The sequence below is a fragment of the Tinamus guttatus genome, unplaced genomic scaffold (assembly GCF_059628265.1).
Source record: "Tinamus guttatus ecotype Peru unplaced genomic scaffold, ASM5962826v1 Tinamus_guttatus_pri_ptg000166l, whole genome shotgun sequence".
Classification (NCBI taxonomy): Eukaryota; Metazoa; Chordata; class Aves; order Tinamiformes; family Tinamidae; genus Tinamus; species Tinamus guttatus.
Genome location: NW_028288700.1, coordinates 120,981 through 135,554, shown reverse-complemented (window position 1 = coordinate 135,554; position 14,574 = coordinate 120,981). Strand labels below are relative to the sequence as shown.

The window sequence follows — 14,574 nt, the reverse complement described above, 5'->3', positions numbered from 1 at the left end:
TATAAAAATATAAAAGGGGTTCGTCTGAGAGAGGAGATTTTGCTGCGACCATGGCCGTGGTCCCTTCGATGCCTTATCCAGGAGCAGGTCGGACGCTCCGTGACCTTTTCCATTGTAACCTTTGAACGGGGAAAAAAAAAAAAAAGGAAAACAAAAATCCAAGTCTTTTTTTTTTTTTTTTAATTTTTTTTTTTTGGCCGCTTCGCTTTTTAGGTTGTTTCGTTTCGTTTTTAATTATTTGGGGTGAGGTTTCTGCTTCTCCCTTTCCCGGCCTCCTTCCCCTCTCCCTGCCATTCCCTGGACTTTGGGCCTGTTCCCCCTCCGCCGCGAGCCGTTTCCTCCGGATTTAATTTTATTTGTGATTTTTTTAATTAATTAACGCGGGAAGCGGCGGGGCGAGCGGAGGGGCTGGTTTTTCCGCCGCCTTCCCAAGAGCCGCGATCCCTACGGAGAAGGACCCGGAGGGAGCGCGCGGAGCCGGAGGCAGCCGCAGCTCCCGTTTATTTTCCCTCTTTTTCCTCTCCCGACGCTGCTGCCGTCGGCTCCGGGGCCTCCGTCCGGCTCCTAAAAAACGAGGCCAAAAACGGGTGTTGGGAAGGGGGAAAACTCTCAGTATTTGGGCACGGCTCTTCCCACCCGGAACGCTGGCTCCGGCCCCTCTTCCCACCCGGAACGCTGGCTCCGGCCAGACAAGATCTGCCCTTTCCCTCCCTGCGGCAGGAAGGAGGCGCCGGCTGCCGCCTTTCCGGGATGGAGGAATTCCATGGGAGCATCCCGGTGCCTCCCGCTTGGCACAGGGAGCCTCCGAAAGCGCGGCCGGGGCTCCCGTTAAATTCCCGGTGTTTCCCAGCAGAAAAGTTGGGATGAGCGGAGACGGGAAAGGCCGGGGAGCTGGAGCAGGGGATAGAGCTGGAAAAGGCCCTGGAAAAGCGGGAGCGGGCGCTGCCAGGCACGGGAATCCCTGGCGATCCCTACGGATCCGCGCTGGGAACAGGGATCCCGCTCCGCGCTCGCCCGGAGCTACCGGAGCATCTCCGGAGCGCTCGATCCCGAGGGAGATCCGGCGGGATCTTCCCAGTGCCTCGGAGCGGGAATGTGTGGACAGGGCACCGCTTCCCTCCATCCCGGCGGAAAAACGGGACAATCCGCCCGTTTTCCCCCCAAATTCCAGCTCTTTCCCCCCTCCTTTCCCCTCAATAATCGGGATCCCAACAGCTGCAGGGAGGCGCCGGGAGCAGCTCCGGCCTTCCCGGGAAGGAGCCGGATCAACCCCCAGGAAAACCGCGGAGCGCCGGGTGGTTTCTGCCCGTTTTTCCCTTTTCCCCCTTTTTTTAACGCTCGTTTTTTAAGAGAAGGGCGGCGGGGGCGGCGCCCGCGATGTCTATTTTTGCATTTGTATATTTTTATAGAGGAAACTTCAGCATTTGTATTTTAATATCCGTGAAGCACTATGACCCCCTCTGGGAGCGCAAAATGGGTGCAAAACAGGGGATTTTGTTCAATTTACATGTTGGGAATTCCAACCCCCCCCCCCCAACCGAGGGTGTCTCCGTGCGGCTCTTCCCGCCGGGATCCAAGTGCCAAAGCGCCCGGCCCGGATTTGGGGCCAACGGGGCCTTTTGGGGTCACTTCCCGCCACCGCTTTGGGGACGGACACGGGGGGGGGGGGGGGGTGACACCTGGGGGGGTGACACCGGGAGGGGGGGGGTGACACCCTGGAGCTCCAAGAGCCACCGGGAGATGTGACCCCCCCCCGGGACACCCGGACACAAAAGTGTCACCCGGCCCCCCTGTTGTCACCCGGTCCCCCTGTTGTCACCCGGTCCCCCGGTTGTCACCCGCACACTGGCAATAACTCGATCCGTGTAAAGACTGTTCGATCTTGTAATAAATATCCCAAATATCCCTAATATCCCGCTTCCCCCCCTCTTTATTTCTCTTTCTCTCTCATTTTTTAACAAAAAAGAGACAAAATCGCCCCCTCCCGCCTCAAAAGCCGGTGGCCGATGTAACCGTGTCCGAACCCCCCCCCCCGGTTTTTTGGAAAAGTGCTATTTTTTTGTACAAAAAAGAAAAAAAAAGAAAAAAGAAAAGAAAAAGACTAGATTAAACGTAGTTTTTGGCTCCTTTGTACACGGATTTGGGCTCTTTTAATGGCTTTTTGATTGTTTTGGGGGTGTTGGGGGGAGCACCCGAGTTTGGGGTGAAATCAGGGGTTTCCGTAGGGGGTTTCGGGGGGGTTGGGTCCCCATTGGGGCAGTTGTCCCCTGTGTCCCCACCCCCCGCCTGGCACCGGGAGCCTTCGGCCTCCTCCCCCTCCTCCTCCTCCTCCTCCTCCTCCGCGTCCGGCTCTTCCCGGCCCTTCCCGGCTCTTCCCAGAGCTCCAGGTGCCGCCGGAGCTGGAGGCTCCCATGGGGCCAGCGCTGGGGCCAGGTGGGACCCCCCCGGATCCTGTCACCCCGCGGCGGGTGACGACGGGTGACGACGCGGGGCCCCCGGGGGTGTCGTGGGGGTGTCGCGGTCCCTGCGGGGGGGCACCCGAGTTTGGGGGGAAATCGGGGGTTTCCATGGGGGGGGTTGGGCCCCCATTGGGGCAGTTGTCCCCTGTGTCCCCCCCCCGCCTGGCACCGGGAGCCTTCGGCCTCCTCCTCCTCCTCCTCCTCCGCGTCCGGCTCTTCCCGGCTCTTCCCGGCTCTTCCCAGAGCTCCAGGGGCCACCGGAGCTGGGGGCTCCCATGGGGCCGGCGCCAGGTGGGACCCCCCAAACCCCGTCACCCTCCCGCGGGTGACAGGCGGGTGACACCGGAGCCCCCTGGGTGTCGCGGGCGCCGTGCGGGTGACACCAGGGCCCTGTGGGTGTTGTGGGCGCTGTGCAGGTGACACCAGAGCCCGTGGGGGGACGGGCACTGTGCGGGTGACAACAAGGGTCCCCGCGGGTGTCACGGGCGCCGTGCGGGTGACACCAGGCCCTGCGGGTGACAAGCTGGTGTTGTGCGGGTGACACCAGGGCCTCATGGGTGTCGCGGGCCCTGTGCGGGTGACACCAGGGCTCCGTGCGGGTGACACCAGTCCCTGCGGGTGACAAGCTGGTGTTGTGCAGGTGACACCAGGGCCCCGTGCGGGTGACACCAGGGCCCTGTGGGTGCCGTGCGGGTGACACCAGGGCCCCGTGCGGGTGTTGTTCGGGTGACACCAGTCCCTGCGGGTGTTGCGGGTGTCGTGCAGGTGACACCAGGGCCCCATGGGTGTTGCGGACCCCATGCGGGTGACACCAGGGCTCCATGCGGGTGACACCAGTCCCTGCGGGTGACAAGCTGGTGTTGTGCGGGTGACACCAGGGCCCTGCGGGTGTTGTGCGGGTGACACCAGGGCCCCGTGCGGGTGTTGCGAGTGTCGTGCGGGTGACACCAGGGCCCTGCGGGTGACACCAAGGCTCCGTGTGGGTGACACCAGGGCCCCGTGCGGGTGTTGCGGGTGTCGTGCGGGTGACACCGGTCCCCGCAGGGCCCCCCCGGCTCCGCTGCGTCTCCTACCGGCACCCGGGGGTGCGGGGCAGCCTGGGGGGGGCCGGGGCGGCCGCGGCCCCCGGCACCGTGCGCTGCCCCCCCCGGCACTGCTGCATCGGGGTCTGGAACCGCAGCCGCGCGCTGGTGCAGGGTGCGGTGGGGACGGGGGGGGACGGGGGGACGGGGGGGACGGGGGGGAGCCGCTGTTAGGGGTGGCTGGAGGGGGGGGGGCCCGGACGCCTGGGCCCCTCTGCCCGTGGGAGGGATGTGGGGCTGGGGGGGGTTCGGACGCCTGGGCCCCTCTGCTGGGGAGGGTGTGGGACTGGGGGGGCACCCGGGGGGTGGAATTGAGGGGGGACCGGACGCCTGGGCCCCTCTGCCCATGGGGGGATGTGGGGCTGGGGGGGATGTGGGGCTGGGGGGGGCCGGACGCCTGGGCCCCTCTGCCCATGGGGGGATGTTTGTCTGGGGGGGGTCCTGGGCCCCTCTGTTGGGGGGGCTGTGGAGCTGGGGGGCTGTGGGGCTGGGGGGGGCCGGACGCCTGGGCCCCTCTGCCCATGGGGGGATGTGGGTCTGGGGGGGTCCTGGGCCCCTCTGCTGGGGGGGCTGTGGGGCTGGGGGGCACCCGGGGGTCTCCCGGCTCCCCATGGGGCCCCAGGAGCCTCCTCTGGAGGGCGGGGGGGGGCCGGACGCCTGGGCCCCTCCCGGCTCCCGCGGTCTGACCTTGGCCCGGCCGCTTCCCCCGGGAACCTTGAAAAAACGCGAAGGGAGGGGGGGAGCGGGGGGGGGGGCGGGCGGTGACGTCAGCGCCCCCCCCCCCCCAGGCTGCTGGGGCGGGGGGGGGCCCGGGTGCCCCTCGGCCACCTGCGACCCCAGCCCCGCGGGTGGCCCCGGGGCCACCGTCCTGGTCTGTGTCTGCAACGGGGACCTCTGCAACGGGGACCGGGGCGACCGAGCCCCGCCGGGTACCGCGGGGACAGGGGGGGACACGGGGGGACACGGGGACACGGGGACACGGGGACATGGGGACATGGGGGGACATCGGGGGACACGGGGACACGGGGACACACAGGGGGACACGGGGGGACATGGGGACACGGGGACACGGGGGGACACGGGGACATGGGGGGACACGGGGACCTCTGCAACGGAGACCGGGGCGGCCGAGACCCACCGGGTACCGCGGGGACAGGGGGGGACATGGGGGGACACGGGGACACGGGAACCACGGGGGGACACGGGGACCTCTGCAACGGGGACCGGGGCGGCCGAGACCCGCCGGGTACCGCGGGGACAGGGGGGGACATGGGGGGACACGGGGACACGGGAACCACGGGGGGACACGGGGACCTCTGCAACGGGGACCGGGGCGGCCGAGACCCGCCGGGTACCGCGGGGACAGGGGGGGACACGGGGGGACACGGGGACACGGGGGGGCACGGGGGGGCACGGGGACATGGGGACATGGGGGGACATTGGGGGACACGGGGACACGGGGGGACACGGGGGGACACGGGGACCTCTGCAACGGGGACCGGGGCGGCCCAGCCCCGCCGGGTACCGCGGGACACGGGGACACGGGGGGACACGGGGGGACACGGGGACATGGGGACATGGGGGGACATCGGGGGACACGGGGACACGGGGGGACACGGGGGGACATCGGGGGACACGGGGACACGGGGACACAGGGACATGGGGACAGCAGGGACCATGGGGACAGCAGGGGCACGGGGACATGGGTACCGTGGGGACACAGGGACATGGGGACAGGGGGACAGTGGGGACAGCAGGGACCATGGGGACAGCAGGAACAGCCGGATGCTGGGGGAGAGCGGGGTGACAAGGTGACAGGGGGCACCGGGTGACAGGGAGCACCAGGGGCATCGGGGGACACTGGAGTGGCGGGGGATGCTGGGGGACATCAGGGTGACGGGGGTCACCAGGGGTCACCAGGGGACAGCAGGGGACACAGAGGTGCTGGGGGACATCGGGGGATGCTGGAGTGACAGGGACACCAGGGGACATCGGGGTGATGGGGGACACCGGAGTGGCGGGGGGCACCGGAGGACACCAGGGGACATCGGGGTGCTGGGGGACACCGGAGTGGCGGGGGGCACCGGGGGGACACGAGGGGACATCGGGGTGATGGGGGGGGGGCTGGGGGACATTGGGGTGACCGGGGGACCCACGGGGTGACCGGGCGACCCACGAGTGTCTTGGGGACCTCCCGGGGGGTTGGGGGACTCCTGAGTGCTCCTAGGACCCATGGGAGGGCTGGGGGACCCATGGGTGGCCCTGGCCCCAAGGGGGACACCCTGGCCCGTCCCCGGGGTCCCCTCCTGGACTTGGGGGGGGCCCGGGCGCCTGGGCCCTTTCCCTGGGGGGAGCCGGGGTCACGGTGGCCTCTGTCCCCAGTGTCCGGGCGCGCGGGGCCCCCGGGCGCCCTGTGGCTCGGGGGGGCCGGTGGCATCTTCCTCCTCCTGCTCCTCCTCCTCCTCCTCCTCCTCGCCGGCCTGGCCTTCCTCGGTAGGACCCGGGGGACAGGGGGGGGACACGGGGACCCTGGGCAGAGCCACCCCCTCCCTGAGCCCCCACGGGTGTCCTGGTGTCCCCGTGTCCCCAGGGTCCTCGGGATGTCCCTGTCCCCAGGGTCCCTGGTGTCCCCAGCTGCTGTGGTGCTGGGTGCGGGTGGCCCAGGGACCCTGGTGGCCCCATGTGGCTGTCCCTGACTGTCACAACCCTGGGGTGTGGGGGTCCCTCATGTCCCCCGTGTCCCTGGTGTCCCTATGGTTCCCATGTCCCTGTGTCCCCAGAGTGCCAGGTCCCCAGGTGCCCTGTCCCCATTGTCCCTGTGGTGCCCATGTCCCGGTGTCCCTGGTGTCCCTGGTGTCCCCGGTGTCCCTGTCCCCAGTGTCCCTGTCCCCAATGTCCCCGGTGTCCCTGATGTCCCTATGGTTCCCATGTTCTGGTGTCCCCAGGACACGGGTCCCCAGGTGTCCTGTCCCCATTGTCCCTATGCTGCCCACGTCCCGGTGTCCCTGTCCCCAATGTCCCCGGTGTCCCTGGTGTCCCTGGTGTTCCTGTCCCCGGTGTCCCCGGTGTCCCTGTCCCCAGTGTCCCCGATGTCCCCGGTGTCCCCAGTGTCCCCGGTGTCCCTGGTGTCCCTGGTGTTCCTGTCCCCGGTGTCCCCGGTGTCCCTGTCCCCGGTGTCCCTCGTGTCCCCGGTGTCCCCGGTGTCCCTGGTGTCCCTGTCCCCGGTGTCCCTGGTGTCCCTGTCCCTGGTGTCCCTGCCCCGGTGTCCCCGGTGTCCCCGGTGTCCCCGGCGCGGGGACAGGTGGCCGCTCCCTCCTAGGGCTGCGTCGGGCCAGGGCGCGGGGACGGCGGCCACCGGGGGGGGACCCAGCGCCCGGGACCCCCCTGGAGCTGCCCAGCCGGGAGCTGCGGGGGCTGCAGTTCCTGCAGGTGGGACGGGGGACAACGGGGACAACGGGGACAATGGGGACAATGGGGACGGGGGGGGCATGGGGACAGGGAGGACAATGGGGACAATGGGGACAGGGAGGACAATGGGGAGAGGGGGGCATCAGCTTCAGGGGGGACACAGAGAGACCCAGGGATGGGGGTACCTGGGGGGGTCCATGGATGCCTGGAATGGGGGTACCCAGGGACGGGGATGGGGGCCCATGGGGGCCCAGGGACAGACCTGGGGGGTACCCAGAGCTGGGGGGGCCAATGGGTGCTGGGAGCCGGGGACACCCATGGGTGCCGGGAATAGGGATGCCCTGGGATGGGGATGCCCAGGGACAGTGACACCCATGGGTGCCCGGGATGGGGATACCCAGGGATGGAGATGCCCAGGGATAGGGATACCCAGGGATGGGGATGCCCAGGGATGGGGATGTCCTGGGATGGGGATGTCCTGGGATGGGGATGCCCGCGGACAGTGACACCCATGGGTGCCCGGGATGGAGATGCCCAGGGATGGAGATGCCCAGGGATGGGGATATCCAGGGATGGGGATGCCCAGGGATAGGGATACCCAGGGATGGGAATACTCGGGGGCAGTGACACCCACGGGTGCCCAGGATGGAGGTGCCCAGGGATGGGGGTGCCCAGGGATGGGAATACCCAGGGATGGGGATGCCGGGGCTGCCCAGGGATGGAGATGCCCAGGGATGGAGGTGCCCAGGGATGGGAATACCCAGGGATGGGGGTGCCCAGGGATGGGAATACCCAGGGATGGGGATGCCCGGGGATACCCAGGGATGGAGATGCCCAGGGATGGAGGTGCCCAGGGATGGGAATACCCAGGGATGAGGGTGCCCAGGGATGGGAATACCCAGGGATGGGGATGCCCAGGGATACCCAGGGATGGAGATGCCCAGGGATGGAGGTGCCCAGGGATGGAGGTGCCCAGGGATGGAGGTGCCCAGGGATGGGAATACCCAGGGATGGGGATGCCCGGGGATACCCAGGGATGGAGATACCCAGGGATGGAGATACCCAGGGATGGGAATACCCAGGGATGGGGTTCCCGGGGCTGCCCAGGGATGGAGATACCCAGGGATGGAGGTGCCCAGGGATGGGAATACCCAGGGATGGGGTTGCCGGGGCTGCCCAGGGACGGGGCGCGCGGAGCCGCCCTGGCAGCACCCATGGGTGCAGGTGCTGCAGGCCGGGCGCTTCTCGGCCGTGTGGCGGGGCACCCTGCGCCGGCGCCCCGTGGCCATCAAGGCGTTCGCGGCGGGCGCGCGCGGGCGCTTCGCGGCGGAGCGCGCGGTGCTGGCGCTGCCGCTCATGGAGCACCGCAACGTGGCGCGGCTGCTGGGCGCCCACGCGGGGCCGCGCGCCCACGGGGGGCTGCTGCTGCTGCAGCTCTACCCGGCCGTGAGTGCCCGTGGGGCGGCGTGGGGATAGGGGGGCTGCTGTGGGGATAGGGGTGCTTGTTGTGGGGATACGGGTGCTCATTGCAGGGATGTGGGTGCTCATTGCGGGGATGTGGGTGCTTGTTGTGGGGATAGGGGTGCTCACAGTGGGGATATGGGTGCTTATTGTGCTGCTATGGGTGCTCACTGTGGGGATAGGGGTGCTCACTGCAGTGCTATGGGTGCTCATTGCAGTGCTATGGGTGCTTGCTATGGGTGCTTGCTGCACTGCTATGGGTGCTCGCTGTGGGGATATGGGGGTGCACATTGTGGTGCTTTGGGTGCTCATTGTGGTGCTATGGGTGCTCTTTGCACTGCTATGGGTGCTCACTGTGGGGATATGGGTGCTCATTGTGGAGCTATGGGTGCTCATTGCGGGGATAGGGGTGCTCATTGCAGTGCTATGGGTACTCACCGCAGGGATATAGGTGCTCACTGCGGGGTTATGGGTGCTCACTTCGGGGATATGGGTGCTATGGGTGCTCACTGCTGTGCAATGGGTGCTCTAGCTGCTCCTGTATGTGCTTGGAGTGCTGCAGGGGTGCAACGGGTGAAATGGGTGCAACGGGTGCTTCTGTGTGCGCACAGGGTGCTGCAGGGGTGCACTGGGTGCTCTGGGCGCTCCTGCACATGCACGGGGTGTTGCAGGGGTGCAATGGGTGCTCCTGCGCATGCACGGGGTGTTGCAGGGGTGCAATGGGTGCTCCTGCGCATGCACAGGGTGTTGCAGCGGTGTTACAGGGGTGCAATGGGTGCTTCTGTGTGCTCACGGGGTGTTGCAGGGGTGCAGTGGGTGCAATGGGTGCTCCTGCACATGCATGGGGTGTTGCAGGGGTGCAATGGGTGCTCTTGCGCATACCCAGGGTGTTGCAGGGGTGTTGCAGGAGTGCAATGGGTGCTCCTGCTCATGCACGGGGTGTTGCAGGGGTGTTGCAGGGGTGCAATGGGTGCTCCTGCACATGCACGGGGTGTTGCACGGCTGCAGCGGGCGCACCGGGTGCTCTGCGCGCCCACGCGGCTCCTCCGGGCACCCCCGCGCACGCAGGGGGGCTCCCACGTCCCCCCGTGTCCCCGCCGTGTCCCCAGGGCTCCCTGCGCCACTTCCTGCGCCAGCACGTGGGCACGTGGGCGGGCAGCCTGCGCCTGGCGCTGTCGCTGGCGCGCGGCCTGGCCTTCCTGCACCAGGAGCTGTGGCGCGACGGTGAGCGCGGCGCGGGGACGTCCCCGCGGGGCCGGGACGGCACCGGTGACCCCCCCGGTGACGCCACCGCCGTCCTTGTGCCCGTCACCGCGGCCTCAGGCCTGTACAAGCCCAGCGTGGTGCACCGCGACCTGAGCAGCCAGAACGTGCTGGTGCGCGACGACGGCACCTGCGCCATCGGCGACTTCGGGCTGGCGCTGGCGCTGCCGCCGCCCCGCAGCAGCGCCCGCCGCGACGTCCCCATCCGCAAGGTGGGGGACACCCCGGGGGGACGGGGACAGCGGGTGGCAGGGGACACGTGGGGACGATGCGGGTGTCCTGCAGGCGCCGGGTGCTGCTGTGAGCCCCGTGGTGCCAACGGGGCTCCAGGGCGCTCGTGCACGCTGGGCAATGCCCGTGCAAGGGCCAGGCACTTGTGCAAACCTCGGGGCACTTGTGCAAGCCTCATGGTGCCCGTGCAAGCACCGGGCTGCTTGTGCAAGCTGGGCAATGCCTGTGCAAGCACCAGGCACTTGTGCAAGCCCCATGGTGCCCGTGCAAGCACGGGCACACTTGTGCAAGCTGGGCAATGCCTGTGCAAGGACCAGGCACTTGTGCAAGGATCGGGACTCTTGTACAAGCCCCATGGTGCCCATGCAAGCACCAGGCACTTGTGCAAGCCCCATGGTGCCCGTGCAAGTCCCGGGCCACTTGTGCAAGCTGCGCAATGCCTGTGCAAGCACCAGGCACTTGTGCAAGGATCGGGACTCTTGTGCAAGCCCCATGGTGCCCGTGCAAGCACTGGCACACTTGTGCAAGCTGGGCAATGCCCATGCAAGCACCAGGCACTTGTGCAAGCATCGGGACTCTTGTACAAGCCCCATGGTGCCCATGCAAGCACCAGGCACTTGTGCAAGCCCCATGGTGCCCGTGCAAGGACTGGTGCACTTGTGCACGCTGGGCAATGCCCGTGCAAGGAGCAGGCACTTGTGCAAACCTCGGGGCACTTGTGCAAGCCCCATAGTGCCCATGCAAGCACTGGCACACTTGTGCAAGCTGGGCAATGCCCGTGCAAGGGCCAAGCACTTGTGCAAACATTGGGACACTTGTGCAAGCCCCATAGTGCCCATGCAAGCACCAGGCACTTGTGCAAGCCCCATGGTGCCCGTGCAAGGACTGGTGCACTTGTGCACGCTGGGCAATGCCCGTGCAAGGGCCAGGCACTTGTGTGAGTCCCAGAACGCTTGTGCAAGCCCCATGGTGCCCGTGCAAGCACCGGGCTGCTTGTGCACACTGGGCAACGCCCGTGCAAGCACCAAGCACTTGTGCAAGCCCCATGGTGCCCGTGCAAGCACTGATACACTTGTGCAAGCTGGGCAATGCCCATGCAAGCACCAGGCACTTGTGCAAGCATCGGGACTCTTGTGCAAGCCTCATGGTGCCCGTGCAAGCACCGGGCTGCTTGCGCAAGCTGGGCAATGCCTGTGCAAGCACCAGGCACTTGTGTGAGCATTGGGGCTCTTGTGCAAGCCCCATAGTGCCCATGCAAGCATCGGGCCACTTGTGCAAGCTGGGCAATGCCTGTGCAAGCACCAGGCACTTGTGTGAGCATTGGGGCTCTTGTGCAAGTCCCATGGTGCCCGTGCAAGGACTGGTGCACTTGTGCACGCTGGGCAATGCCCGTGCAAGCACCAGGCACTTGTGCAAACCTCGGGGCTCTTGTGCAAGCCTCATGGTGCCTGTGCAAGCACCGGGCTGCTTGTGCAAGCTGGGCAATGCCCGTACGAGCGTGGGGGGCCCCGTGCCAGCCTCACAGCACCCGTGCCGGCCCCACGGCGCCCGTGCCGGCCCCACGGCACCCGTGCCAAGCCCCGGGGCGCCCATGTGAGCGTGCACTGCACCCAGGCCGGCACCCAGCGCTACCTGGCGCCCGAGATCCTGGACGAGAGCCTGGACCTGCGCGCGTGGGGCCGGGCGCTGCGCCAGGCCGACGTCTACGCGCTGGCCCTGCTGCTCTGGGAGATCCTGTCGCGGTGCCAAGCACTGAGCCCCGGTGAGCGCCCCCCGGTGCCCCCTGCCCAGGGGGGCCAAGGGATTCCCGGGGGGGCTCGTGCCCAGGGAGGTCCCTGCATGGGGTGACGGTGCCCAGGGTGCTTGAGGGGGGAGAAATGGGGTGCCCAGGGGGTCCCCAAGGTGCCCTGGCCCGGGGGGGGCCCTGCTGGGGCACCCATGGGGGTCCCCGGTCCCAAGGGGGGTGGGGGATGTCCCAGCCTGTCCCCATGTCCAGGGAGGTCCCGGGGGTGCCCCCAGGACCAAGGGCACCCATGCCCAAGACGGGGGTCCCCAGGGGGTCCCGGATGCTCAGGGAGGACCCTCGGGCAGGGAGGGGGGCAAATGGGGTGCCCGGGGGGTCCCCAGGGTACCCGGGGACATCCCGCATGCCCGTGACGATGGTGACAGCACCCAGGGGCACCCAAGCGGCCCCATCCCCGCACGTCCCCTGCTCGGAGGTGCCCCGGTGCCCAGGGTGTCCCCCCCATCCGTTCACCCGTCCCCTCCGTCCCCTCCGCCCTGTCCCCAGGGCGCCCGGTGCCCGAGTTCCGGCTGGCCTACGAGGCCGAGCTGGGCGCCAGCCCGTCGCCCGCGCAGCTGCGGCGCTTGGCCGCGCTCGAGCGGCGCCGCCCGCTCATCCCGCCCGCCTGGCACCGCGCGGGACGGGTGAGACCGCGCGGGGACACGCGGGGACACGCGGGGGTGGCGGCGCCCGGGGGTGGCCTCGCATGGGGGGCTCGTGCCCAGGGGGGTCCCTGCACAAGGGGAGGATGCCCAGGGTGAGATGGAGACCCAGAGGGTCCCGGGGGGGCCCAGAGGGTCCCGGGGGGGCCCTGGGTTGCCCAGGGAGGTGACAAGGATCCTTGTGCGCAGGGAGGTCCCTGCATGGGGTGACGATGCCCGGGGTGTTTTAGGGGGTGCCCAGGGGGGATCCGAGGTGTCCCCAGGGGGTCCCAGGGGTGCCCAGGGTGCTCGTGCCCAGGGATGTCCCTGCATGGGGTGACGATGCCCAGGGTGTTTTTTGGGGGGAAATGGGTGTCCCAGGGGATCCCAGGGGTGCCAACAGGATCCCAGGGGTGCCCAGGAGGTCCCGGGGGTGCCCAGGGGATCCCAGGGGTGCCCAGGGTGCTCGTGCCCAGGGATGTCCCTCCATGGGGTGACGATGCCCAGGGTGTTTTTTTGGGGGAAAATGGGTGCCCAGGGGGTCCCGGGGGTGCCCAGGGGGTCCCGGGGGTGCCAGGAGCTCCCTGCACGGGGTGACCCCAGGGCGTTGGGGTGGGGGCTCCCCGCGGTGCCCACGGGGGTCCCTGTCCCAAGGGGACTCGGGGGCGCCCCCCTGTCCACAGCAGTGTCCCCGGGTCCCCCCCCCGTCCCGGTGTCACCGCGCAGTCCCCGCAGGCGCCGGGGGGGCTCCCGGAGCTGCTCGAGGACTGCTGGGACCCCGACCCCGAGGCCCGGCTCTCGGCCGAGCGCGCCCAGCAGCGGCTGCAGCGCCTGGCGGCCGCGCTGCCCCCCGCGGGCCCCGGCGTCCGAGCGGGCCCCGGCGTCCGGGCGCCCCCCGCAGCCGCCGCCGACTAGGAGGTGCGAGGACCCACCCCCCCCCCGCGATAAGGGAAACTGAGGCCAGGGCGGCCGGAGGGGCCCCGGCGTCCGAGCGGCTCCCGGCGCCCTGTCCCGCCCCGCGCTGCTCGGCGCGTCCTTGGCCGGAGGCTCCTCCCGGGATCGAAGGGCCCCGGCGTCCTGGCTCCCATCCCGCCCCCCCCCCCCCCCGCGCCGGGGGGGCCCCGGCGTCCCGGCTCCTCCCCCCCCCCCCCCGCCCTGGCCCGGGGAGGGGCCCAGGCGTCCGGCTTCCTGCGGGAGGGGCCGCGGAGCGAGCGCAGGCGGCAGGTCGGAGCGCACCCCCCCCGCACCCCCCAATGCGCCCCCAAATCCCCCGACCCCCCCCGCACCTCCACCCCCCGCGTGGGGGGGGTCTATGGAGGGAGGGGGGGTCTCTACCCCCCCCCCAATTTTTGTCCCCCCCCCGCTAACCCCGTGCCCCCCCCCGCAGGTCACCCGCGGCGGCGCCATGTGGGACCCCAACTCCGGTAAGGGGGGGGGGGGGGCGCCCCAAAACTGGGGGGGCTGCAACGACACCCCCCTCCCCGCCCCCCCCTCCGGGGGGTCAAGGAGGGTCCCGCTAATTTCCTCCTTCCCCGTAGGGCAGCCGGGCGCCCCCCCGAACCCCACGTACCCCCCAACCGCCCCCCCCAACCCCATGTACCCCCCCCCGGGCCCCCCCAACCCCACGTACCCCCCCCCAGCCCCCCCCAACCCCATGTACCCCCCAACCGCCCCCTACGCCCCCCCGCCGCCCCCCGCCCCCCCGGGCCCCCCAACCGCCCCCTACCCCCCCTCGAACCCCCCCGCTCCCCCGTACCCCCCCCCGCACCCCCCCGCCTTCCCCCCCGGCCCCGCGCCCCCCCCCGCCCCCCTGTTCCCCCCCCCGCCCCCGGGGGTGCCCCCCCCCGCGCTGGACGCGAAGGCCGCGAGGAAGATGAGGAAGAGGCTGAAGAAGGCGGAGAAGAGGCGCAAGGGCGGGAAGGTGACGCGGGGGGGCACCCTGGGGTGGGGGGTCCTGGGGGTGACCGTCCCCCCCCGTCCAGGTCCCCCTGTCCCCTCACGGCTGCTCCGTGTCCCTCCAGCGCTCGTCGTCATCGTCATCGTCGTCATCGTCATCGTCGTCATCGTCATCCTCCTCCAGCGACTCCGACTGAGGCCGGTGCCGCCGCCCGGAGCCACCCAGGGCCACCCGGAGCCACCCAGGGCCACCCGTGTCCAACCTTGTCCTCACGGGGCCACCCATGGCCACCGGGACCAGCCGCGACCACCGGAGCTCGTGCGTGTCCACGCGGGACCACCCGTGACCA

The 14,574-nt window shown here is 69.4% G+C and overlaps 1 protein-coding gene across 1 annotated transcript; it reads left to right on the top strand.

Moving 5' to 3' along the window:
* Window positions 1-50: 50 nt before the first annotated feature.
* On the top strand, window positions 51-14,421 carry AMHR2 (anti-Mullerian hormone receptor type 2). Its single transcript, XM_088522794.1, has 12 exons — window positions 51-87; window positions 3,504-3,656; window positions 4,330-4,475; window positions 8,174-8,395; window positions 9,520-9,634; window positions 9,734-9,885; window positions 11,519-11,666; window positions 12,195-12,322; window positions 13,055-13,165; window positions 13,716-13,752; window positions 13,867-14,249; window positions 14,350-14,421. Exons 1-12 carry the CDS (start codon window positions 51-53, stop codon window positions 14,419-14,421), a joined length of 1,704 nt encoding a protein of 567 aa, XP_088378920.1.
* Window positions 14,422-14,574: the final 153 nt, after the last annotated feature.

What these genes read in the sequence shown, in the direction of transcription:
- AMHR2 (XM_088522794.1), top strand. Translation starts at nt 51, where the DNA reads ATGGCCGTGGTCCCTTCGATGCCTTATCCAGGAGCAG. An exon ending in TGCTGCAGCTCTACCCGGCC is followed by an intron (nt 8,396 to 9,519) that starts GTGAGTGCCCGT and finishes CCGTGTCCCCAG; the next exon opens with GGCTCCCTGCGCCACTTCCT. An exon ending in AGCGGCTGCAGCGCCTGGCG is followed by an intron (nt 13,166 to 13,715) that starts GCCGCGCTGCCC and finishes CCCCCCCCGCAG; the next exon opens with GTCACCCGCGGCGGCGCCAT.